At 41.9% G+C, this 27,058-nt stretch overlaps 1 protein-coding gene across 4 annotated transcripts in view; it reads right to left on the bottom strand.

The window, feature by feature from the left end:
• Positions 1 to 27,058, bottom strand: part of dab1a (DAB adaptor protein 1a) — a 254,109-nt gene that overhangs the window by 10,161 nt on the left and 216,890 nt on the right. For 2 of the 4 annotated variants that reach the window (XM_063001302.1, XM_063001304.1), the window contains 5 exons: positions 18,679 to 18,741; positions 17,528 to 17,624; positions 12,227 to 12,841; positions 4,428 to 4,552; positions 739 to 886 (listed from right to left, as the gene is read on the bottom strand). In XM_063001302.1, the coding sequence (XP_062857372.1) occupies positions 755 to 886; positions 4,428 to 4,552; positions 12,227 to 12,841; positions 17,528 to 17,624; positions 18,679 to 18,741 (1,032 nt within the window). In that variant the 3' untranslated portion in view covers positions 739 to 754. Of the gene's footprint in view, positions 1 to 738; positions 887 to 4,427; positions 4,553 to 12,226; positions 12,842 to 17,527; positions 17,625 to 18,678; positions 18,742 to 20,807; positions 20,871 to 27,058 lie in introns of all 4 variants that reach the window. The other 2 variants (XM_063001305.1, XM_063001303.1) reach the window with 2 other exon arrangements.

Raw genomic sequence — 27,058 nt, 5'->3', positions numbered from 1 at the left:
GCTACCGACAGAAAAGCTGAGTGCCTACATGAACAACGATTGGCTTGTTGTTCTGGAAGGATGTCAGAGGGGATTCCTCATAACCTCTGCTGGCTGATTGATGGTGCCTGCACAGAGTCAGGGGATAATGCGTTGATCAGAGTGTGTCTCTTTGTACACAAAGCTGATCCACACATGAACTGAAAAGATGCAGTCAGTTACTGCACACGTGCGCAGTCCACTGACCCCTTATTATTTGGCGATACTTCAATAGATTCACACACAAGGCCAGTCTCGCATATGGAGAGTCACACACTGATCTCTGCATTCCTTCACTTATGTACAGGAGCCTCGGGCTACTAACCAGGGCCCTCCCACAGCATCAAAGACCCCACCCACTTTTCAGTTTGGTCTTTTCCCACCCAGCAGACTAGTGGTCAATTTTGTCTGCAGCAGAGCCAGATGTGGAGTGTTTTAATCTTTATGGATATGCCATGCCGCAGTTAAAAATTATGATACTTACACACTTCCGGTAGCTTTAGGGTATACAAACACAAACACACACACACACACACACACAATAGAAGCAGCAGCAGGCAAGGGTGGAGAAATGGCAGAAAGAGATTAAAAGCAATAGAAAGCGAAAGCACCACACCACACTTTAGTGGATCCATGCGATGGTGGCATGAGGTCAAGCTGTGATGTGCTGATGTGACATCATAGCTGAAGTCAGAAAAGGAAAAGAAGACAGATACCTACCCTGACCTGCCGCTATCTAGCTACCGACCTGAGCACTGTCCGTCTCAGAGCCACCCGGATCAGAACCGCCCGGCTCGGAGCTAGCCGGTTCGGAACCACCGAGCTCCTCGTGAGGTTCACTCGTACACGGAGACTGTGAGTCCCCAGCCTGTGGAAAAGAGGAGAGAAAGAAAAGAAGGTAGGATAAACAGATGGTGAAAGAAAACAGTCTGAAAAAACGAGAGATGGATGAGAAAAGAAGCCGAAGAAGGAGAATCAGGCACCGTGAAAACGGACGAGGAAGAATAATTAGAAGAGAGGAGGAGTAATCGGAACAGGTGGTGGAGGGAAATGAAGTGAGAAGATACAGATTAAGGAAATAATGCATAAAAAGGTATCAGGAGTAAAAACAAATATAACGAAGATAGAAAGCAGGTGGTGGAAGGGGTTCGGGTACAAAAAAGAAAAAGCGTAGTACCAAAAGAAAGTAAAAGCAAGCAAGGGACAAGACAGAGCAGAGAAATTCATCCATTTGTACTTTTTCCACCCACGCTGCCATCTATTTATCCACCCCTATGTCTCTTAATGGTCATGCGAAATTCAGCTTTTTTCATTCAGACGTTATTATTTTCCCATCTGAAAGGTTCAGCTCGGCATTATATAAGCACTTTAGAGCGCGCTGAATTGATGGCCTCCTGGTGCTTTGCTCTTAGCACCTGCGTGTGCGTGGGTTTATTTGTGTGTGTGTGTGTGTGTGTTGGTGAATAGAATAGACGACATAGTTTTTCACTTACAAAATAATTTAAACATTATTTTAAAACTTTACTTCAAAATGTACTGGGTCCGATACATATAAAGTAGGGCTGGCACCGATCCGATTCTCTGTATCAGTATCGGTCCGATATTGGCCCAAATCACTGGATCGGATATCGGAATAAAAAAAACGTGTAATCCGATCAATCCGATCCGATACTGTTGCTTAATGTAAATAAGGCTTAATGTAAATAACACTTAATGTAAATAACACTTAATGTAAATAAGGCTTAATGTAAATAACACAATGTAAATAACACTTAATGTAAATAAGGCTTAATGTAAATAACACAATGTAAATAAGGCCATTCAGAAATTAAAACACACTGATCTACTTAAACTTTTAGCATTTTAGGGCCGCTCAGTGGGAAAAAACACACGCTGGAACCAGAGCTGGGATCTCGAATACATCGTATCAAATCTTAGCGCTGCCTGCCGGCTAAGGCTGAGCGGCCACATGAACAACGATTGGCTTGTTGTTCAGAAATGGGTGGGACTAAGCCGGATAGGGTCTCTCTCATAACTGGTGCAATTACGACCTCTGCTGGCTGATTGATGGCGCCTGCACAGAGATGAGAAAAGAGTGCTCTCAGGTTGTGTCTCTCCAAACACAACGCTAAGCTGCACTGCACTCGTAAGAGTGTAGGTGATGAGATGCATATGGCATGCTGCCCACGTGTCGGAGGGGGCGTGGGTTAGCTTCGTTCTCCTGGGATCGGCATTGGTGGAGAGGAAGCATGACGCAATTGGGCAATTGGATGAGCTAAAATGGGAGAAAATGCATAAAGAAAAATATTTAAAAAACCAAAACTTTCAGCATTTAAAAAAAATCATTTACTTCTGCCACAACTAAAGACACGTTTTTACGACGTGTCATCAAAAGTGCCTACAACTGGAAGATGTGGATGTCAATCAAACGCAATGGACCAATTAGAATTGACGCAGAGTTTGGTTGAGCTCTCTCTCTCTCTCTCTCTCTCTCTCTCTCTCTCTCTCTCTCTCTCTCTCTCTCTCTCTCTCTCTCTCTCTATATATATATATATATATATATATATATATATATATATATATATATATATATATATATATATATATATATATACATCATTTTCTCTCTCTCCCTACCTCCGTCTGTCTGTCTGTCTGTCTGTCTGTCTGTCTGTCTATCTATATATCTATCTACATATCTATATATCTATCTATCAGTGATTGCTGAAATAATGCCTGGTTGTATTTATTTAAATTTTGGTTAGCTGGTTGATTGAGTAACCAAGATCAAGGTCATATGCATATTAAATAACATGAAAACATTTAACAAAAAGTGTTCTGAGAGAAAGAAACACCAAACGATGTATTACTCAATATACTATTGTCTGTATTTGATGGCTCAGAATGATGTGTTCAGTTGTAATACTAAAGTTTAAGGGCTTTAATGTGCCACCTTTTCATCCTTTCTTCACAGGACATAATGCAGCTGATAATATATACTAATTATGTCTAATAAAAAGCTGTAGCCAGTTTTATAAGTTATTAGACCTTGTGCGCAATCAGACAGGAGAATACTCCACACAGAATAGTAATGTGTGATATATGAAAGGCATCTAAGTATGGTTAATAATGTCCCAATGGCCTCCCCGTCAGCTTCAAGCATTAATTAAATACATTACTGGCTATCCATAGAAGAGGATGCATAAAACGAATGAGCCAGGAGAGAGTGATAGCCTGGTTGTTTCTAAAGGTGATTTGAATCTCCTAATAAGAAGTCTAAAAGTAAGGCTTGGACATTACAGTAGAATTAAACAGTAACCACCAAACCTTGGTTGCAGTAGAAAATTCTAATTTGTATTACTTACAACTTAAAGAAAAAAAAACCCATCATGTCTAGTTTTGCCATGGATACAATCTGGCAGCTGTAAAGTTGGGTCAGGAATGCCCACAGGTGATGAGTAAACAGTGATTTGTACAAAATAAGGCAACACACGCGCAGTCCCTTGACCCCTTCTTATTCGCCCATACTTCGGTGGATCTGCACAGGAGGTCAGATATCAAGCACCGAGAGTCACGCACTAATCCCCATACTCCTCCACTTCTGTACAGGCACCTCAGACCCACCCACTTATTAGTCCTGTCTTTTTCTACCCAGCAGACTTGGTGGCCAATTTTGTCTGCTGCAGGTATTGCCAATTGAGCCTACTAGGTGCCCAGCTTACCAGTAACAGAGTTCAGAATCCCAGGCTGGTTGCCCCCATTAAACATACACCCATCAGCTGTAACATTATGAGCACCTTCCTAACTGATTGGTCTGCGGCTATGCAGCTCCATACGCAACAAACTGTGATGCACTGTGTATTCTGACACCTTTTTTATCAAAACCAGCATCAACTTCTTCAGCAATTTGAGCTACAGTAGCTCGTCAGTTGGATCGGACCACACAGGCCAGCCTTCGCTCCCCACGTGCATCAATGAGCCTTGGCCGCCCATGACCCTGTCGCCGGTTTATCACTGTTCCTTCCTTGGACCACTTTTGATAGATACTGACCACTGCAGACTGGTAACACCCCACAGGAGCTGCAGTTTTGGATGATGGTGATGAAAGGATAATCAGTGTTATTCACTTCATAATGTTATGCCTGGTTGGTGTATTTTAGTTAAATATCTATAACAAATAACTTACAAATCACCACTTTATATTTTAGATTTGCAATTTACCTTTTTGGGGGGAACTTAACATGCTACTTGAATGTTAAGGGCATCAAGCTTTTTAGACTTTATAGCTAATTACAAATTTTCTAATTACAGAAATAATTAACAATAAATCTTCATGAAATTAACTTTTTTGTTTAGTAAGGAATGATTTAGTTTTGTTTGAGAATTAAACTTTTTTGGGTGGTACTCACAGTGTCCTCCTCGCCGCTGCGACTGGGACTTCCCTCTACCTCTCCAAACGAGTCATCAGTGGGAGGGTCACTGGCTTGTGACGGCGACTTGGATGGGGAGCTTTGATGAGGAGCTGGGGTGGGTGCTGCACAGAAACAAACAACAACCATACAGTAAGTAATAATAAAAAACATACAGTGGGGCCAAAAAGTATTTAGTCAGCCACTGATTGTGCAAGTTCTCCTACTTAGAAAGATGAGAGAGGTCTGTAATTTTCATCATAGGTACACTTCAACTATGAGAGACAAAATGAGAAAAAAAAATCCAGGAAATCACATTGTAGGATTTGTAAAGAATTTATTTGTAAATCATGATGGAAAATAAGTATTTGGTCAATAACAAAAGTTCAACTCAATACTTTGTAACATAACCTTTGTTGGCAATGACAGAGGTCAAACGTTTCCTGTAAGTCTTCACCAGGTTTGCACACACTGTAGCTGGTATTTTGGCCCATTCCTCCATGCAGATCTCCTCTAGAGCAGTGATGTTTTGGGGCTGTCGCTGGGCAACACGGACTCCACAAATTTTCTATGGGGTTGAGGTCTGGAGACTGGCTAGGCCACTCCAGGACCTTGAAATGCTTTTTACGGAGCCACTCCTTCGTTGCCCGAGCGGTGTGTTTGGGATCATTGTCATGCTGGAAGACCCAGCCACGTTCCATCTTCAATGCTCTCACTGATGGAAGGAGGTTCTGGCTTAAGATCTCATGATACATGGCCCCGTTCATTCTTCCCTTAACACGGATCAGTCGTCCTGTCCCCTTTGCAGAAAAACAGCCCCAAAGCATGATGTTTTCACCCCCATGCTTCACAGTAGGTATGGTGTTTACTCAGCATTCTTCTTCCTCCAAACACGACGAGTTGAGTTTTTACCAAAAAGTTCCATTTTGGTTTCATCTGACCACATGATATTCTCCCAATCCTCTTCTGGATCATCCATATGCTCTCTGGCAAACTTCAGATGGGCCTGGACATGTACTGGCTTAAGCAGGGGGACACGCCTGGCACTGCAGGATTTGAGTCCCTCTCAGCGTAGTGTGTTACTGATGGTCCCTTTGTTACTTTGGTCCCAGCTCTCTGCAAGTCATTCATCAGGTCCTTCCGTGTAGTTCTGGGATTTTTGCTCACCGTTCTCATGATCATTTTGACCCCACGGGATGAGATCTTGACCCTCAATGGTCTTGTATGTCTTCCATTTTCTTACAATTGCTCCCACAGTTGATTTATTCACACCAACCTGCTTGCCTATTGTAGATTCACTCTTCCCAGCCTGGTGCAGGTCTAAAGTTTTCTTCCTGGTGTCCTTCGACAGCTCTTTGGTCTTCGTCATGGTTGACTGTTTGAGGCTGTGTACAGGTGTCTTTTATACAGATAACAAAGTCAAACAGGTGCCATTAATACAGGTAACGAGTGGAGGACAGAAGAGCTTCTTAAAGAAGAAGTTACAGGTCTGTGAGAGCCAGAAATCTTGCTTGTTTGTTATTGACCAAATACTTATTTTCCACCATAATTTACAAATAAATTCTTTAAAAATCCTACAATGTGATTTCCTGGATTTTTTTTTCTCATTTTGTCTCTCATAGTTGAAGTGTTCCTATGATGATAATTACAGACCTCTCTCATCTTTCTAAGTAGGAGAACTTGCACAATCAGTGGCTGACTAAATACTTTTTGACCCCACTGTATACAAATGAACCTTAACCCTCTTGTTGTGTTCGGAAAGTTGCAACTTATGTACTACTTAGGGCTGGCACCGATCCGATACTCTGTTTTAGTCCGATATTGGCTCAAATCACTGGATCGGATATCGGAATGAAAAAACGTGTAGTCCGATCCGATACTGTTGCTCAATGTAAATAACACTTACTGTAAATGACACTTAATGTAAATAACACTTAATGTAAATAACACAATGTAAATAAGGCCATTTAGAAATTAAAACACACTGATCTACTTTAACTTTTAGCATTTAAAAAAAAATCATCTACTACTGCCACATCTAAAAACACTGTTTTACGGCATGTCGTCCAAAGTGTCTACAACTGGAAGATGTAGATGTCAATCAAACGCGATGGACCAGTTATAACTGATGCGTTGTTTGGCTGAGATTTTCCGTTAAAGTTCTGTCGCGTTTTTCGATGATTAAAAACCAAAGCATGCTTATTAAAAAACCGTGCTGGATTTTGAAGAGGAAACCGGGAAACAGTGTACTGTAGTTTATTTTATTTCATAACACTAAAGGATTAAATTTCGTTGAGGATGTGAGAAACCTCCAAGCCGGGACAAGATAGATACATTTGTTTATTTTTTATTATTTAATTGTATCATTTTTATTGTTTATAATTAATATTTTTTATTATTTATTTTATATTTTTTGCTGCCTCTTCAAGGTGTAGACTTGAGAGTTGACAGATCTAGAATTTTATAGTAAAATTATAATTTATTTGTTAAATACAGATAAAGTTGCACTTTAAATTTTATTTTAAATGTTTGTATGGTGCTGTTAAACAAGCCAAAAATGCTGCTAAATGTTCTGTGTGTAAAAGTTAAAATAAAAACAGCAGTTTTGCACAAGTGTGATGTTGTATCTTCTGTATTTATTCCTTTAGAATGTTTGTTTTACAGTCTGAGCATTGTTATTTAGATAGCTAGTTTAACCATGGTGCATTGAGACATGTATTATTACTGCTTAGTTGTTTTACTCGACTCGTGTCGAGTTAAGGTAAACAGTATTATGGATATTTTGCTGTGTTTTGGATTTTGGCCGCTGTGCCGTAATTTGCAATGAAAACAAAACGTATCAGTTTAAGCTTTTAACTGGTACCTAGGAAAGTAAAGGCACTAAGTAAAACGGCAAAATACAGTCGCTAATCTGTTCTTGTTTTTATCTGAACTTACATATTATTTGTTTATTTCTATGCTACATTTCCAATATATGTTTTATGTATGTTATTGACTCGTGACTTGACTCGGACTCTAGCCTAAAGACTCGTAACTTGACTCGGACTCTAGCCTAAAGACTCGTAACTTGACTCGGACTCTAGCCTAATGACTCAGACTTGTATTTTGTGACTTGTGAACATCTCTGACTAATACTAGTTCATAATGTTCTTCTTGACAAGTTGAGACATGCACATGGGGAATTCACAGTACACTTATGCACACATTGTGATAAGGCAATACAGAACTTATACACATCAGTATTTAAACTACACTTAAGCTGCTGTGAGGAACAAAAGTATTACAGACAATATAATTTTTACACATGTAGGGGTTTAGCTCTACTAAACAAAGCTAGCAACAACTCTTATTTTCTTAAACTAAGATGACGTGTGATTTAGTAAACTTATACTCTGAAAGCTCTACTAATATGACATCTGGCAACCTTGGAGGTGTGAACTGCATGCAGGTAACTTCCATATTCTGACCAGGACACATCAGAGATGCTCACAAGTCACAAAATACGAGTCTGAGTCGAATCACGAGTCTTTAGGCTAGAGTCCGAGTCAAGTCACTAGTCCATATAATATACACAAAACATATATTGAAAATGTAGCGTAGAAATAAACAAATAATATGTAAGTTCAGATAAACAACAACAGATTAGCGACTGTATTTAGCCGTTTTACTTAGTGCCTTTACTTTCCTAGGTCCCAGTTAAAAGCTTAAACTGACGTTTTGTTTTCATTGCAAATTACGGCACAGCGGCCAAAATCCCAAACACAGCAAAAAATCCATAACCACTGCTTACCTTAGCTTATGTTGTTCCAGATGCTATTAAATTTATAACCGTGTGTTGTCCCATTAGGAACAGAATCCGTTATTTTGTACGCTTATAAATGAAGTAAAACACGAACTCGTTAGAAAGCCAATCAAGCGTTTGATTGACAATCATCTGTGTGACGCTGCAAACTAAATACATGCAAATAACAGCATTTCTTACTAACAATTACAATCAGAAGGTCTGATTGGTTCAGAAAACGGTTCTTACAATCATTAGCGCCAATTCTGTAGGAGCGTTCCATTCACATTATCTGTTACTGTGAGGTGCACTACGTAGGGTATTCCACCATTGTAAGTAGGGAGCGACGCTTCATCACTACGCCGGAAGCTGGCTGGAACATTTACCCATTGCGTGCGTTGCGGTTTAAAACGACCGGAGTGTTATTAGAGAGCAGAAAATGACACAATCAGAATGATGTCGGATCATATATATATAATTGTCACACGTAACTAATGTTGCTGACTTTTGTTGTCCACAAGTCATTTTATGTGAGTCACGAGTTGAGTCCGAGACATTTGAAACGAGTCTGAGTCGAGTCTGAAGTCACTGTGTGTGCGACTTACGTGCAACTCTGACTCAAGTCGCAGACTCGAGTCCCCATCTCTGGGACACACTAATAACTGGCATCTCTAAACACAGTCCATACAGTTTCATTTATTTCAAGTACTGTTTGGAGGACATTTAAAAGAAATCATTTCAACCTAAACAGAGTGTTAAAGTTACAATAGCAAAACACTAATGGTGAACATCAATCCTTCATGTTAAGAGGATAGTTTTAGCCTCTTTTATGGTAACAGTGAGAAAAACAAAGTCGAGCTGATGAAAAGGAATGGTTTAAGTGGATGCAGATCACAACTCTTTAATTACATTAGCAGATTTACGCCTGCTGGTCTAAAAAGGCTACTAACACATTTGCAATTATTATGAAATAAACTGCATCACTGGTCCATTTTTCGGAACAGGCACTGAATTTTTAAGCACTTTATAATTGGAAAAAGCATGGCTCATTTGCAATCACTTAATGTGATCGTGTAATTAATTATCAATTACACCAAGTACAATTTAGACTGCAGGCAGCCGGGGAATGTTTAAAAAACCCTACACCCAAAGAAATTAAGGTCTTAAAATTCTCGGTGCAATTGGGACTTGTATATATACGTATATGTATATACACCGATCAGGCATAATGTTAAAACCACCTCCTTGTTTTTACACTCACTGTCAATTTTATCAGCTCCACTTACCATATAGAAGCACTTTGTAGTTCTACAATTACTGACTGTAGTCCATCTATTTCTCTGCATGCTTTTTTAGCCTGCTATCACCCTGTTCTTTAATGGTCAGGACCCCCACAGGACCACCACAGAGCAGGTATTATTTAGGTGATGGATCATTCTCAGCACTGCATTGACACTGACATGGTGTTGGTGTGTTAGTGTGTGTTGTGCTGGTATGCTGATGGAGTTTTTAAATACCGTGTCCACTCACTGTCCACTCTATTAGACACTCCTACCTAGTTGGTCCACCTTGTAGATGTAAAGTCAGAGACGATCGCTCATCTATTGCTGCTTTTGAGTTGGTCATCTTCTAGACCTTCATCAGTGGTCACAGGACGCTGCCCACGTGGTGCTGTTGGCTGGATGTTTTTGGTCGGTGGACTATTCTCAGTCCAGCAGTGACAGTGACGTGTTTAAAAACTCCATCAGCGCTGCTGTGTCTTATCCACTCATACCAGCACAACACACACTAACACACCACCACCATGTCAGTGTCACTGCAGTCCTGAGAATGACCCACCACCCAAATAATACCTGATCTGTGGTGGTCCTGGGAGAGTCCTGACCATTGAAGAAAAGCATGAAAGTGGGCTAACAAAGCATGCAGAGAAACAGATGGACTACAGTCAGTAATTGTAGAACTACAAAGTGCTTCTATATGGTCAGTGAGTGTAGAAACAAGGAGGTGGTTTTAATGTTATGGCTGATCTGTGTATATGTGGATGCTTATTCCACACAAATGCAGATTTATGTCGTGGTGCACTTGTAACGTTTTACCGCACCGTTCAAGCCTGAGCATAACGGCAAATTGCGCCGAGGAGTGTGAATGCGCCCTGAGAAAACTCATCATGTGAGAATTGCCTGTGCACTGGAAGCTGTGTCGTATTTTCACTTTTCTGTATATCAGCTAATCAGTGTTTTCATGTCATTTCATCTCACTTAAATAAAGTGCTAGAATGGTTGGCATTTACCCATAATTTGGATGCCCTCTCTTCCCAAAGGCTCTATGTGCAATAATGGCTCTCAGCACCGTTTGAACCTGTACAGCCCAAAAGACCTGGCGGGCTATGCTCCTCTCATTGTCACTTGATAATGATTCTGACCCTCATGCAGGGTGTAAGCACGTATTCGCGTCGTGTGTGCAACAGTGTCGCACTCCTCCTCTGCAGCAGTAATTACCGCAACAGGGCTGTGAGGATCCAAACAGGCCAAACACACAATGCATGACTCTCCTGAGGCCGATAATAATTACCCTACTCTGCAACACTGCACAGCTGGCACGGCCTCCCTCTTTCATCCCCTCCATCTTTCATCCCCTCCATCTTTCCCTTTTATTATTAATTGTCAATTTATGCTGACTAAAGACAATACCCCAGGAGCTGCAGCATTAAAGGCCACCTTCTAACCAGTCATCACGAGCGGGGGGGGGGGAGACAGGTGCAGAGCAGATCGTAGCAGAGCTACAAGATAATTCTGCATGTCGTAAAGTGATGACATTGTGTCAGCACTCTATAGATCTAACAGAATAATAGATACAGGGATTAGCCACTGTCTCAGAGTCTTAATGCAGTACACGCTAAGTAGTCAAGTTTGAAAATGCAAATGAGTGCCATTCATTTTCAAAACTGAAAAATCCCATCATTACAAATTCTCTGTGTTTAATGCATTTTACATCTATAATGTACATGATTATTAAATCAGTGTTCTTCAGTTACTGTGATGCACTGTGTATTCTGACACCTTTCTATCAGAACCAGCATTAACTTCTTCAGCAATTTGAGCTACAGTAGCTCGTCTGTTGGATCGAACCACACGTGCCAGCCTTCGCTCCCCACGTGCATCAACGAGCCTTGGTCACCCATGACCCTGTCGCCGGTTTACCACTGTTCCTTCCTTGGACCAATTTTAATAGATACTGACCACTGCAGACCGGGAACACCCCACAAGAGTTGCAGTTTTAGAGATGCTCTGACCCAGTCGTCTAGCCATCACAATTTGGCCCTTGACAAACTCGCTCAAATCCTTACGCTTGATCATTTTTCCTGCTTATATCACATCAACTTTGAGGATAAAATGTTCACTTGCTGCCTAATATATCCCACCCACTAACAGGTGCCATGATGAAGAGGTAATCATTGTTATTCACTTCACCTGTCAGTGGTCATAATGTTATGCCTGGTTGGTGTATAATAACTCCACCACTGGGGACTTCAATGTAAAGGTTTTGTTACAGTTGCTTGGATCAAACGGGGCATTAATCTAACACACTACAACAAAATATGTTTCCAGTCCAAGGTGCAACTATCAGTGAGATTAAAGGGTATTTGTACCCCGTATGGGTTTTTGTACACATACAAAAGCTTTTATTTATTTTTTGTTTGCGAGCAATCGGCGAGCCACTCCGATCACTGAACAGTTCACACATAGCAATCGACAGCCGTTTTTTTTTTAGCCCCAAGTGAACGCCGATGTGCCTCCAAGCTGGTGTAAAAGTCAGGGGAAAAATCGTGTTGTGTGAAATTGGCATAAGCAGAACTTCTTTAATTTACGAAACATCAAAAAGAACCCGTTATTTTGAAATGTCAAGATCCACTGAACAGTTAACACCTTTTTATTTTTTGAGGATTCTTTAAATAGAAGTGGTTTTAAATATAGCAAATAAATATTGTATTTGAATGTGAACTGAGCGTTTGACTCACGTGAATTGGTGGAGGGTGTGGTGGAGGTAACGGGAGTCAGGTTCATCTGCGAGATATCAAAGTCATCACAGTCGTCATTGTCCTGCGCCAAGCCTACACGGCTAAAATAGGTGGTGAAGGCGTCCGTTGTGCATGCCAGGCTGTGCTGTTCACTCTTGCGAGTGCCCGCTGCTGGTGGTTTGGCCATCTGGAAGTCCTTGAACATCTCCTTGCTCATCTTGGCCTGGCCTGGCAGCGTGCGTTCCCCGTGCTGCGGACTGGTGGCGGTGGAAGCTGACGTGCCTGGCACTGGTCCCGCCCCAGGCACGCCCACCGTAGGCACCTCGCAGGAGGCCGCCATAGCCATGGGCGCTAACGTCTGGAACATGGCGGCTGGTAGCGGCCCCATCGTCTGTGCAGGAATGAATGCTGCTGGCGAGAAGTGGGCTCCCGCCATGGCTGCCCATTGCTGCTGTGTGGCGGAAAACAAGTTTGCCTGGCCCCAGATTAACGGCTGCCCACCGGGTAACATTTGCGCCATGGGAACTGGTGACTGTACCCCGAACGCCAGTGGTGACTGGGCTGCAAACTGCTGCTGTGCCCAGCCTGGGGGTATGGCTCCCATCGTCACATAACCTAGAGGAGAGGTGCAACAAGAGAGTCAGTGGGATAAACCAAGTGAGTGAGGTTGTTCATTTGGAGTCATCATCATCATCATCCTCTTACATTAGCAATTACATTTTAGGCATTTTGGAGACCTTTTTCATCCTAAGAAACTTACAACTGTCGACAAATTAGAGCCTTGCTTATGGGTCCAACAAGGGCAACTTGCAAGGGGCTTGAACCACAACCTTTTGATCATTAGTCAAGTATATTATCTACTAAACAACCACTGCAACAATTAAAAAGCATTCAAGCAATGAAAATACTGATCTTGAGCTCGGCAGTTCAATCTAAGCTTTGCTATCAACCTGGCCGGGGTCTAAAATGCACAATTAGCAGTGCTGACGAAGGAAGGTTGACAAGGTTGACAAGGTTTCACATTGATGCTGCAAACTTCGACCTCTGCTTGCTGGTCGAGGTGCTTGGATGAGTGGTGGACAAATATAAGACAACATGTGACTCTCTGTATGCAAAACAGCTCTCTGTGAGGTGAAAAGAAGCAGCTGGTGACTTTGAGTTGCACTTGGAAATTAAAAACTACTAGATGGGGAGAAAATGGTTTTCATGGTTATACTGTTCAATCGTGCATTAGAAAAGTGCATTAAATACACAACCGATCAGGCATAACATTATGACCACCTTCCTATCATTGCTACTTCCCCTTTTGCTGCCAAAACAGGCCTCAACTAGACCCCTGAAGGTGTGCTGTGGTATCTGGCACCAAGATGTTAGCAGCAGATCCTTTAACTCCTGTAAATTGTGAGGTGGGGCCTCCGTGGACGCGATTGGATTGAGATCTGGGGAATTTGGAGGCCAAGTCAACACCTCAAACTCGCTGTTGTGCTCCTCAAACCATTCCTGAACCATTTTTGCTTTGTGGCAGGGCGCATTATCCTGCTGAAAGAGGCCACAGCCATCAGGGAATACAGTTTCCATGAAAGAGTGTACATGGTCTGCTACAATGCTTAGATAGGTGGTACGTGTCAAAGTAACATCCACATGGATGGCAGGACCCAAGGTGTCCCAGCAGAACATTGCCCAAAGCATCACACTGCCTCCTTCAGCTTGCCTTCTTCCCATAGTGCATCCTGGTGCCATGTGTTCTCCAGGTAAGCGACGCACACACACCCGGGCATCCAGGTGATGTAAAAGAAAACGTGATTCATCAGACCAGGCCACCTTCTTCCATTGCTCCGTGGTCCAGTTCCGATGCTCAAATGCCCATTGTTGGTGCTTTCGGTGGTGGACGGGTCAGTATGGGCAGCCTGACTGCCAGCCGTTATATATATATTCCTGTGATGCACTGTGTATCCTGACACCTTTCTATCAGAACCAGCGTTAACTACTTCAGCAATTTGAGCTACAGTAGCTCGTCTGTTAGATCGGACCCCACGTGCATCAATGAGCCTTGGCCGCCCATGACCCTGTCGCCGGTTCCCCACTGTTCATTCCTTGCACCACTTTTAATAGATATTGACCACTGCAGACCATGAACACCCCACTAGAACTGCAGTTTTGAAGATGCTCTGACTCAGTCGTCTAGCCATCACAATTTGGACCTTGTCAAACTCGCTCAAATCCTCACGCTTGTTCATTTTTCCTGCTTCTAACACATCAACTTTGAGGATAAAATGTTCACTTGCTGCCTAATATAGCCCACCCACTAACAGGTGCCATGATGAGATAATTAGTGTTATTCACTTCACCTGTCAGTGGTCATAATGTTATGCCTGGTTGGTGTATATCCAACAAAAAACGTCTTATAACAAGCAAAAATCTCCTAACAGAAAGATTTTGAGTGACCAAACAGTTCCTATTTTTAAGTTCAACCCTTAATAAAAACTTTTTGACAGCGCTGCTAGCATCTGTTGTGCACCATTGGCACAAACCAGAATTTAATTAAACTTTTAAGCTTGTTTTCCTTATTAGTGCCATCTTATTCCACAGCAATAACCACAGACAGGTGTGTAAATGAATCCAGGCTCATCCAGAGAGGGGGCATGCAGTCATGCTAAAGAAGGATGAAATGATTTGCTCATTAAGCTAAATAAAGCTTAAGCTATTCAGCTGCCATGACTGGAAGTGTATAAAATGCGATCTTGTTAGTTCGAAATGAACTAGAGGAGCTTGAAAATGCAGGTAGATTCAGTTTGGGTTCAGAAATCTACAGGCTTCCAACTATCCTCTGAGCTTTTACAGAGCAACAGAGGAAAAACAGATGGGTAGTGTGATGCTGTGCAGATCCAGATGTATTAATGATACACTGTTTAGTGTTTTTGAACAAGTCAATCTGGCTTCGGCAGCTGGCTCAGTCATGTACAATAAAGCGGAGGCGACACACTGACGCTGATACTAGTCTAACAATTACTGCATAGCTTGAGTTTTACTTCACAGTGAATTGAAACATCACTTCAAACAGCTTCAAAAACTGTATCACATTTCTTCTCAGTTGACATCACAGTCATAGACTGTGTATTAGAACTGACACAGTTCCATTCCTACTAATTTGTGCTATTAAGCTGGGAAATGGTTTTTAAGGTATTTTCTCCTTATACGTCTTCCATTGTATCCAACATTTAAATCCACACTAACTCTAACCAACGTATTATCAACATCTGCCAAGCATTCTGCATGGGTACTAACTTCAACTTCAAGTACAACACAAAACATTGGGATTTGGGGTAGTCGGTATGTTGCTGGCAAGCAGTAGCCTAGTGGTTAAGGTACTGGACTAGTAACCAGAAGGTCGCTGGTTCAAACCCCACCACTGCCAGGTTGCTGCTGTTGGGCCCTTGAGCAATGCCCTTAACCCTCAATTGCTCAGACTGTATACTGTAACTGTAATGTAATATTGTGCAAAAACAATATTCATTATTACATATAATATGTAATAATAAACAATGATGTGTTTATAATATATATATATATATATATATATATATATATATATATATATATATATATATTATGCACTTTCTCCCCTTTTTCTTCCCTTTAGCGCGTCCAATTGCCCGATTGCATGATTGAGGAGAACAAAGCTAACCCACGCCCTCTCCGACACGTGGGCAGCATGCCGTATGCATCTCATCACCTACACTTTGACGAGTGCAGTGCAGCTTAGCTGCGTGTACGGAGGGACACACCCTAAGAGCACTCTTTTCTCATCTCTGTGCAGGCGCCATCAATTGCCATCAATCAGCCAGCAGAGGTCGTAATTGCATTAGTCAAGAGAGAGACCCCATCCGGCTTAGTCCCGCCCATATGAACAACAGGTCAATCGTTGTTCATGTGGCCGCTTAGCCTCACCCGGCAAGGCAGAGCTGAGATTCGATACGATGTATTCGAGATCCCAGCTCTGGTTCCGGGGTGTGTTATTACCGCTGCACCACCACCTATAAACAATGATGTTTAGGAGCAAGGCAGAAACCTTGCAAAAAATCTACTATAGTAAACTAGAATTAATTTCATTGGGCAGCACAGTGGCTCAATGGATGGCACTCCTCACAGCAAGAAGGTTCTGGGTTTAATTCCCAGGTTTAGTGGTGTGGAGTTTCCTCCCACAGTTCAGATACATGCAGTCAGGTTAATTGCCCTTAAATTCTATTTATTTCAAACAATTAAAGCATTTATATGACATAAATGTGTTTGTCCTGAGTCAGAAGTGGTGTTAATTGGGCAGAACACTGCCTACACTATGGGCATATCCCATTTCTCCGTTTTTTATTGGTTCCTTTTCTTGATTAATTCCTTGATTCTTAACTCTTCCTTTCAAGGATGCAAGAAACCGATTGAAAGGGAGCACAGACACAAAATCAACACTGAGTCATTTCAAAATAACATTTCTTATTTGTTGTGTTACTAGTTGCATTGCCGTCACTGGCAACAATGGAAAACTTTGTTGGTATTATATTAGCATGGAATAAAATGTTACAAGAAATAATAATAAACCTGAATGCATTTAATTTGGTTGCAATTTGCTTCAGATGTGGGTGACATGGTGTGCAGTGTGTAGCATGTCACCTCACAGCAAACAAGAATCTTGGTTTGATTCCCTGGCTGGATGGCCAAGGTTCTTTTTGTGTGGAGTTTGCATGTTTCCCGTGTCTGTGTAGGTTTCCTCCGGGAGCTCCGGTTTCCTCCCACAGTCCAAAGACATGCAGTCAGATCAACTGGAGCTAATAAATTTGCCCTAAGATGGACTGGTGGAGTGTTTCCTGCTTTTGTCCAATCAATTAGACCCACCCTGACCCTGAATCAAATGTTACTAAAGCCCACATAGACATGTCTAGACACATCAGCAAAGACACATAATTAATAATAATAAAAAAGTCTCTTCTATGCTGAATATATTCTGTATACTTCTATGTTTCATGCTGCCCTCGCCCAACGAGAAAGCAGACACACACACAAACACACGCAGCAGACAGCGGACTATGGTGGGTAGTTAATTTAGTCTCCTTCGCAGATTGTTTGTTATGTATTTCAGTACACAGCTGAGTAATGAGAGCATTCATATTCTGCAGGAGAAGGAGAGAACACTTCATTTAGTCTGAGCTCGTCAGACACACAGTCTAATGTACAATACGCTGTTTATCTGTGACTCCGTCTAACACACAGACAGACACACACACACACACACACACACACACACACACTGACCTGAGGGCACAGAGGCAGGGCTGAATGGAGCAAACAGTTCTGACGGGTGCAGGTGAGCCAGCGATGGGTCTAGCGAGTTAGCTGGAGAAGCGGGGGTCTGGCAACAAAAACATCATGTTTACATATAAAGACTATAACACACTACATGTACACCATAAAATGTTGTCTAAAAAGAACCTTTCACTCTCATTAGAGTACATTTATAATTTCCTTATAATTCTGTTTTTGATGTATTTATTTAATTTATTGCACTTCAAATTTTAATTTAAATTTTGTTTATGCATTTTCTCCCATTTTTCTCCACTTTAGCGCCTCCAATTGCCCGATTGCGTCATGCTTCCTCTCCACCAATGCCGATCCCCGCTCTGATTGAAGAGAACGAAGCTAACCCACGCCCCCTTGGACACATGGGCAGCAGCCGTATGCATCTTGTCACCCACACTTCGACGAGTGCAATGTGGATCAGCACTGTGTACGGAGAGACACACCCTGACAGCACTCTTTTCCCCGTCTCTGTGCAGGCGCCATCAATCAGCCAGCAGAGGTCGTAATTGCATTAGTTATGAGAGAGTCCCTATCCGGCTTTAATATCCCACCCCTGTCTGAACAACAGGCCAATCGTTGTTCATGCGGCTGCTCAGCCCAGCCGGCAGACAGAGCTGAGATTCGATAAGACATATTCAAGATCCCAGCTCTGGTGTTCAGCGTGTGTTTTACCGCTGCACCACCTGAGCGGCTTCAGTTTTTAATTCCTTTGTTTTATATTAATGGCTTAATTTCAAATTCTTGTAGAGCACTTCAGAGAAACAATTATCTTTAACCTGTATAAATGTTAAAGATGTGACTTTGTGAGCATTTATAAGGTCAGGCACTGATGTTAAATGAGAAGATCTGTCTTGCAAGTGATGTTATAATATATCCCAATAGTGTTCAACAGGGTTGAGGTGAGGACCACTGAAGTTCCTCCACATCTACTTTGCAATATGCACAGGAACATGAATTTTATACAACTGTTTGCACGGGTTGTAGCTAAAACATCTGAACTCAATAGCTGGCAGGGGTGTCCACTTACTTCTGGCCATAGAGTGCAATTTTGAGCTTCCACCAATGTTCTCATTTAAGTGTGTGTGTGTGTGTGTGTGTGTACTTACTGATGGGGATGTGATATCAGGAGGTGTAGACATGTCTCCAAACAGCTCTAACTGGTGGATATTCTATAGCAAGGAGAAAAAAGATAAGAAATGGAAATTATTGCTGTACCTTTGCCTCCTCTCACCATTCCCACACAACCGGGACCTACCTCAGGGCACAGAGTTGGCATAAGCAGAAAGGGCTATGCAGCAGCAGTGAGAATACAATGTTATATGGATTATGGTGATATAATGGTGATATAATGATAGTAATGATGATAAATACACCTACCATTTAAAAAATACAAAGAACAGGCTGGAATTCACTGCAAATAAGTATATGGATTATAGGACCTATTTAGAACTAAATAAATAATAAAATTGCACACATTGATATTCAAACTGCAGAGTTGTGTGCAGTGTTGCTCTGACAGTAGGGTGTTGGTTATGCACAGGACAGGGTTTTCTGTAACACAGTAATGTCATCTGTGATTCACAGTTTAAAGCTGACCCTTTTTCAATGAATATTCCAACTAATAATGAGAATCATCAGGGCCAGCTGCACTGCCTGACAATTTGCTCTAAAAATAATATTTCTTCATAAATTTCATGTTCAAGGCAACAAAAAACAATACATCAGAAATAATGGAATGCTAACTGATCACAGTAATAAATAAAAGATTATAGTAATTTTAATTGTCAGTCCTGACAGCTAAGTATATTAAACTTCTTAGCCTTGATAAATAAAATAGAAACGTAACAAACTAAAGCAGACCTGGGCATTGTACGGCCATCTTCAACCGGCCCGCATGAGGTCAGTGGCAATTAAAAATCAGACGTACATTCATGACATGACAGGTTACACAAGATTCATCAGTTCAAATCTTCATTGTCAAACAGTCATGGACAATTTTGTATCTCCAATTCACCTCACTTGCATGTCTTTGGACTTTGAGAGGAAACCTGAGCGCCCGGAGGAATCCCAGACACGGGGAGAACATGCAAACTCGAAACAGCAAGGACCCATACTGCTCCACCTGGGAATCGAGCCCAGGACTGTGAGGCGACAGTGCTACCCAAGTACTGGGACACCACTTTTAGTTATTGAATTCATGTGTTTCAGCCACAGCAATTGCAAACAGGTGTAACAAATCATTTATATAAAGGAAATTATAGGCTGCCAAGTTTGCAGCAACAGATTATGGAAGGCCATTTCTTGTTTCAAAGCAAGGTCTATAAAGAAAAGTTTGGCTTAAAGAAACCCTACTGGCCCGCACAGAAGCCCATTGAGCAGCTTTGGAATAAACAAATACAAATACAAATCTTTTGACTAAATGGGCACAAATTCCCACAGAAGAATGGCTATTGAAATGATAGCTGAAATAATCACATAGAGGTCCAACAAGCTTCTGTTCAGGTGTCCAAATACTTTTGGTCATACAGTGCATTTTTTACACTATCATAACTGCTTTAGACCCAAAATATGCATAAATTCATATAATGGGATAATTCACTTAAGTACTAATCCATTATTCAGGATCATCTTCAATAAGTCTGTGCAGGTATGAGCATTAGAACAATCTCCTCATATTGTGTTTGACCTTTAATGCCCCTTGAGCTGACACAGGGAGAAAATAAGATTAGAGACATTTATTGTCTGTTCTTCTACAGGCTGCTCAGTATGAAAATGCACTGGCCTGTAAAGATTCATGCTCTAAAGGAACAATCAGGGGTCAAATAGAAAGGTCTGACAGAAAAATGGGTATGTTAAGGGGTCAGTGAAGGGCACCAACACAAAGGGCACTGACACTGAGGTGTGTTAAACACTCATACCAGGTGTATTGGCTCTCAAAGCCATAACTAAGCACTAAAACTTGCAAAAATAAAGCATAAAACAAAAACAAACATAAAAAAGGCGAGAACAAAGAGAGCCTCCTGGTAAAATAAAGCTTACCACTCATGTAAACAGAAAGATGTGCGCCGGCTATTACTGAACTACTGGTCTTGGTACTCTTCTCAAGGGAATTTTAAACAATCTGATCGGACATTCAGTTTGTCCGACTTTAAATCTTTTAAATGAAGGTCTGTTAAATTGAGGTTTCTCTGTAATTGTTGGGGTGTCCACATATGTGAACCTATGTTAACCTTACCTGTGGAACCATGTCTAGTTCAGTGTTGAATTCCAGTAGATCTTTCTCATCAGTAAATCCATTCTGTAACAATACCATGGTGTTAAATAGGAAATGGGATGAGATGGAAACATACAAACAAGAAAAGGTGAGAATTGCTGGATGGCAGGGTGAAGGGTGGAAGGGTGAAATAGATGCAGATATGGTGGATAAGGACCTACCTGTACACGTAAGGTCAGGGTTTAAAGTTTGGGTGCAGTATTGTGTGTTTTACACAGCTCATTCATGGTCTCTACAATCTCCAGCCTCTGTCCTATCTAAATGCAACAAGTCTGTGCCATAACAACTACAAATTATCTTATTCTTTATTTCTTTTTTTTAGCGCTAACCCTGAGCTGAGCCCCAGGCACAGTGGCACTGGGGAAAAGCAAACAGATAGGCCATCTTTCAACAGACTGCCAGAAGGGCTCTAATGGGAAAGTAATAGCCTTGTATGGATCTCTCTCAAGAGTAAAGAGCTGGAGAAGAGCAAGGGACCATGAACAACATCTGCTATCATTTCACATCCCACAACACTGCAAAATACACCATACAGACGGAAAGTGTAGAGAAAAGTGAGAGATAAAGGGAAAAAAAAGGGAGAAAATTCCATACCTTATCACATATTACATAAGTTCCAACAAATATGTGCATGCAAACAAGCAAATACATACATGCAATTACATCAAGTACAGTATGATCAGTAAAAAGGACTAGATGCAGAATTATTGGGCCTCTTTGTGTGTGTGCTGAGCAGTTAGCATCGAGGTACAGAGCGAGACTGGCAGGTATATGGAGCTAATTAAAACCCGTCCGTGGATAGAGATTAGAACTGGCTGTAATGAAAAAGCAATGGGAGTCGGCCGGCTGCCACGGGCTGCCATTTCACTCTTACTAATGCTCAAAACATGGACAGAGGCCGGAGATACAGTGTATCACAAAAGTGAGTACACCCCTCACATTTCTGCAGATATTTAAGTATATCTTTTCATGGGACAACACTGACAAAATGACACTTTGACACAATGAAAAGTAGTCTGTGTGCAGCTTATATAACAGTGTAAATTTATTCTTCCCTCAAAATAACTCAATATACAGCCATTAATGTCTAAACCACCGGCAACAAAAGTGAGTACACCCCTTAGTGAAAGTTCCTGAAGTGTCAATATTTTGTGTGGCCACCATTATTTCCCAGAACTGCCTTAACTCTCCTGGGCATGGAGTTTACCAGAGCTTCACAGGTTGCCACTGGAATGCTTTTCCACTCCTCCATGATGACATCACGGAGCTGGCGGATATTCGAGACTTTGCGCTCCTCCACCTTCCGCTTGAGGATGCCCCAAAGATGTTCTATTGGGTTTAGGTCTGGAGACATGCTTGGCCAGTCCATCACCTTTACCCTCAGCCTCTTCAATAAAGCAGTGGTCGTCTTAGAGGTGTGTTTGGGGTCATTATCATGCTGGAACACTGCCCTGCGACCCAGTTTCCGGAGGGAGGGGATCATGCTCTGCTTCAGTATTTCACAGTACATATTGGAGTTCATGTGTCCCTCAATGAAATGTAACTCCCCAACACCTGCTGCACTCATGCAGCCCCAGACCATGGCATTCCCACCACCATGCTTGACTGTAGGCATGACACACTTATCTTTGTACTCCTCACCTGATTGCCGCCACACATGCTTAAGACCATCTGAACCAAACAAATTAATCTTGGTCTCATCAGACCATAGGACATGGTTCCAGTAATCCATGTCCTTTGTTGACATGTCTTCAGCAAACTGTTTGGGGGCTTTCTTGTGTAGAGACTTCAGAAGAGGCTTCCTTCTGGGGTGACAGCCATGCAGACCAATTTGATGTAGTGTGCGGCGTATGGTCTGAGCACTGACAGGCTGACCCCCCACCTTTTCAATCTCTGCAGCAATGCTGACAGCACTCCTGCACCTATCTTTCAAAGACAGCAGTTGGATGTGACGCTGAGCACGTGCACTCAGCTTCTTTGGACGACCAACGCGAGGTCTGTTCTGAGTGGACCCTGCTCTTTTAAAACGCTGGATGATCTTGGCCACTGTGCTGCAGCTCAGTTTCAGGGTGTTGGCAATCTTCTTGTAGCCTTGGCCATCTTCATGTAGCGCAACAATTCGTCTTTTAAGATCCTCAGAGAGTTCTTTGCCATGAGGTGCCATGTTGGAACTTTCAGTGACCAGTATGAAAGAGTGTGAGAGCTGTACTACTAAATTGAACACACCTGCTCCCTATGCACACCTGAGACCTAGTAACACTAACGAGTCACATGACATTTTGGAGGAAAAATGACAAGCAGTGCTCAATTTGGACATTTAGGGGTGTAGTCTCTTAGGGGTGTACTCACTTTTGTTGCCAGTGGTTTAGACATTAATGGCTGTATATTGAGTTATTTTGAGGGAAGAATAAATTTACACTGTTATATAAGCTGCACACAGACTACTTTTCATTGTGTCAAAGTGTCATTTTGTCAGTGTTGTCCCATGAAAAGATATACTTAAATATCTGCAGAAATGTGAGGGGTGTACTCACTTTTGTGATACACTGTAAGAAGAGAACAAAGCAGGGGAGAAAATAAGTGACTAAACGACTATACACCACATAAAAACAATGAGAACTAAAGTAATGTTCCGGGATTTAACTATCTTTTAATGTCATTTATATTGGTATGCAGTGTTCAATAGCAAATTCTCACAGCAAGCAGCCAATCAAACAACACTAAAGAGTAAAAGCCAGTTCAGCCATAACATTAAAACCACCTCCTTGTTTTTACACTCACTGTCCATGTTATCAGCTCCACTTACCATATAGAATCACTTTGTAGTTCTACACTTAATGACTAGTCCATCTGTTTCTCTGCATGCTTTGTTACCCCCTTCCATGCTGTTCTTCAATGGTCAGGACCACTACAGAGTACGTATTATTTCGGTAGTGGATCATTCTCAGCACTGCAGTGACACTGACATGGTGCTGGTATGAGTGGATAAGACACAGCAGCACTGATGGAGTTTTTAAACACCTCACTGTCACTGATGAGTGATCGTCTCTGACTTTACATCTACAAGGTGAACCAACTAGGTAGGAGTGTCTAATAGAGTGGACAATGAGTGGACACGGTATTTAAAAACTACAGCAGCGCTGCTGTGTCTGATCCACTCATACCAGCACAACACACACTAACACACCACCATCATGTCATTGTCACTGCAGTGCTGAGAATCATCCACCACCTACAGTGTATCACAAAAGTGAGTACACCCCTCACATTTCTGCAAATATTTCATTATATCTTTTCATGGGACAACACTATAGAAATAAAACTTGGATATAACTTAGAGTAGTCAGTGTACAACTTGTATAGCAGTGTAGATTTACTGTATTCTGAAAATAACTCAACACACAGCCATTAATGTCTAAATGGCTGGCAACATAAGTGAGTACACCCCACAGTGAACATGTCCAAATTGTGCCCAAAGTGTCAATATTTTGTGTGACCACCATTATTATCCAGCACTGCCTTAACCCTCCTGGGCATGGAATTCACCAGAGCTGCACAGGTTGCTACTGGAATCCTCTTCCACTCCTCCATGATGACATCACAGAGCTGGTGGATGTTAGACACCTTGAACTCCTCCACCTTCCACTTGAGGATGCGCCACAGGTGCTCAATTGGGTTTGTCCATCACCTTTACCTTCAGCTTCCTCAGCAAGGCAGTTGTCATCTTGGAGGTTGTGTTTGGGGTCGTTATCCTGTTGGAAAACTGCCATGAGGCCCAGTTTTCGAAGGGAGGGGATCATGCTCTGTTTCAGAATGTCACAGTACATGTTGGAATTCATGTTTCCCTCAATGAACTGCAGCTCCCCAGTGCCAGCAACACTCATGCAGCCCAAGACCATGATGCTACCACCACCATGCTTGACTGTAGGCAAGATACAGTTGTCTTGGTACTTCTCACCAGGGCGCCGCCACACATGCTGGACACCATCTGAGCCAAACAAGTTTATCTTGGTCTCGTCAGACCACAGGGCATTCCAGTAATCCATGTTCTTGGACTGCTTGTCTTCAGCAAACTGTTTGCGGGCTTTCTTGTGCGTCAGCTTCCTTCTGGGATGACGACCATGCAGACCTAGTTGATGCAGTGTGCGGCGTATGGTCTGAGCACTGACAGGCTGACCTCCCACGTCTTCAACCTCTGCAGCAATGCTGGCAGCACTCATGTGTCTATTTTTTAAAGCCAACCTCTGGATATGACGCCGAACACGTGGACTCAACTTCTTTGGTCGACCCTGGCGAAGCCTGTTCCGAGTGGAACCTGTCCTGGAAAACCGCTGTATGACCTTGGCCACCATGCTGTAGCTCAGTTTCAGGGTGTTAGCAATCTTCTTATAGCCCAGGCCATCTTTGTGGAGAGCAACAATTCTATTTCTCACATCCTCAGAGAGTTCTTTGCCATGAGGTGCCATGTTGAATATCCAGTGGCCAGTATGAGAGAATTGTACCCAAAACACCAAATTTAACAGCCCTGCTCCTCATTTACACCTGGGACCTTGACACATGACACCAGGGAGGGACAACGACACATTTGGGCACAATTTGGACATGTTCACTGTGGGGTGTACTCACTTATGTTGCCAGCTATTTAGACATTAATGGCTGTGTGTTGAGTTATTTTCAGAAGACAGTAAATCTACACTGCTATACAAGCTGTACACTGACTACTCTAAGTTATATCCAAGTTTCATGTCTATAGTGTTGTCCCATGAAAAGATATAATGAAATATTTGCAGAAATGTGAGGGGTGTACTCACTTTTGTGATACACTGTAAATAATACCTGCTCTGTGGGGGTCCTGACCACTGAAGAACAGGGTGAAAGCAGGTTAAAAGGGTATGTAGAGAAATAGATGGACTACAGTCAGTAATTGTAGAACTACAAAGTGCTTCTATATGGTAAGTGGAGCTGATAAAATGGACATTGAGTGTAGAAACAAGGCTGATCGGTGTACTATGTGCAGAACTACACAATAGTAAGCATTTGTAATTAGGTTGGCCATAATAAGCTCTGGTAAAAATAAATAAATAAATTAACTGAGGTAAACAGCTAGCTAAGTTTTCTCTAGGTAGATAGCTCACTTGCTAATTTTGCGTGCTATCCCACTAACGCTGAGATCCAGAGTTTGAATCTGAGCAGTGCTATCATCAGTGTTATGATTGGCTGTCTTGGTTCTGGTTGTTGGCCGAACAGCCTAGCCACTGGTGTCGGTCCCAAGCTGGGGTAAAATAAGGTTGACAGCTAGCTAATGTTTCTAGTATATATGTATATAGTAATCTTATATGATAGAGTATTTCCAGTATTAATTTGCATAAAATTTTAACACTTCAGGAAGCATGAAGACATGTTTTTTCCCCATAGTTCTTCTCCCAGTCTAGTCGTATCCAATACATGATTGTATTGTACTTCCTGTCTACAGCTGTAAGGGTGCTATCTATTTTACTTCCTTCTAGGAATTGCCAAGGAGGCTTGAGTACATGGTTTGTTAAAGGTCAATAAACTGATTAACAAAGTCTTAAATGATTTCACATTGTATTTAACATACTATGTGCAGAACTACACAATAGTAAGCGTTCTGTAATTAGGTTGGCCATATTTCTCTCTAGTAAAAATAAATAAACAAATAATTACAGGAAAGTGCGTTAGCGTTAAATGGTCTCCATGGTGATATTCAGCTCAGATTTCTCAGCGGTAATTTACTCAAGCTGCAAATGAACGTACGCACTGCCGTATCCTGATGCAACCTAATCCTGCAGGAAGCTCTTTATACTGTTTATCAACTTCTCTCACGTGTTAAATTTACCTACAATCCTTCATCGTAACAATCGCTTAACAATTAACCGTCTCACAGGAGAAACTAATTACATGCATGTGTGTGTTTTGCATACATTTATTTAAAGCTGTTGGCTAATCCCTGGCAAGTGTGGGCAACATTATCAGAAACAGATTCCGCAAGGGTAGCCTAATATTCTCTAGTGGGACAAACGTTCACAGCCCAGAAGCATGCAGCTCAACTGGAGTTCCCCAAGGAACACCTGAATTATCGTGTCTGCCTGTTTTTGATTTCATTTCAATATGGACCTGTGTGTAGCTAAACTGACAACAAAGCCTTTTGAATCAACTTCATTAGATTTAGAATTTGATGCCTGCACACTCAA

This window comes from Trichomycterus rosablanca, chromosome 9 (genome assembly GCF_030014385.1).
Source record: "Trichomycterus rosablanca isolate fTriRos1 chromosome 9, fTriRos1.hap1, whole genome shotgun sequence".
In the NCBI taxonomy this organism is placed as follows: Eukaryota; Metazoa; Chordata; class Actinopteri; order Siluriformes; family Trichomycteridae; genus Trichomycterus; species Trichomycterus rosablanca.
This window is presented reverse-complemented; position numbering and strand designations above follow the sequence as displayed.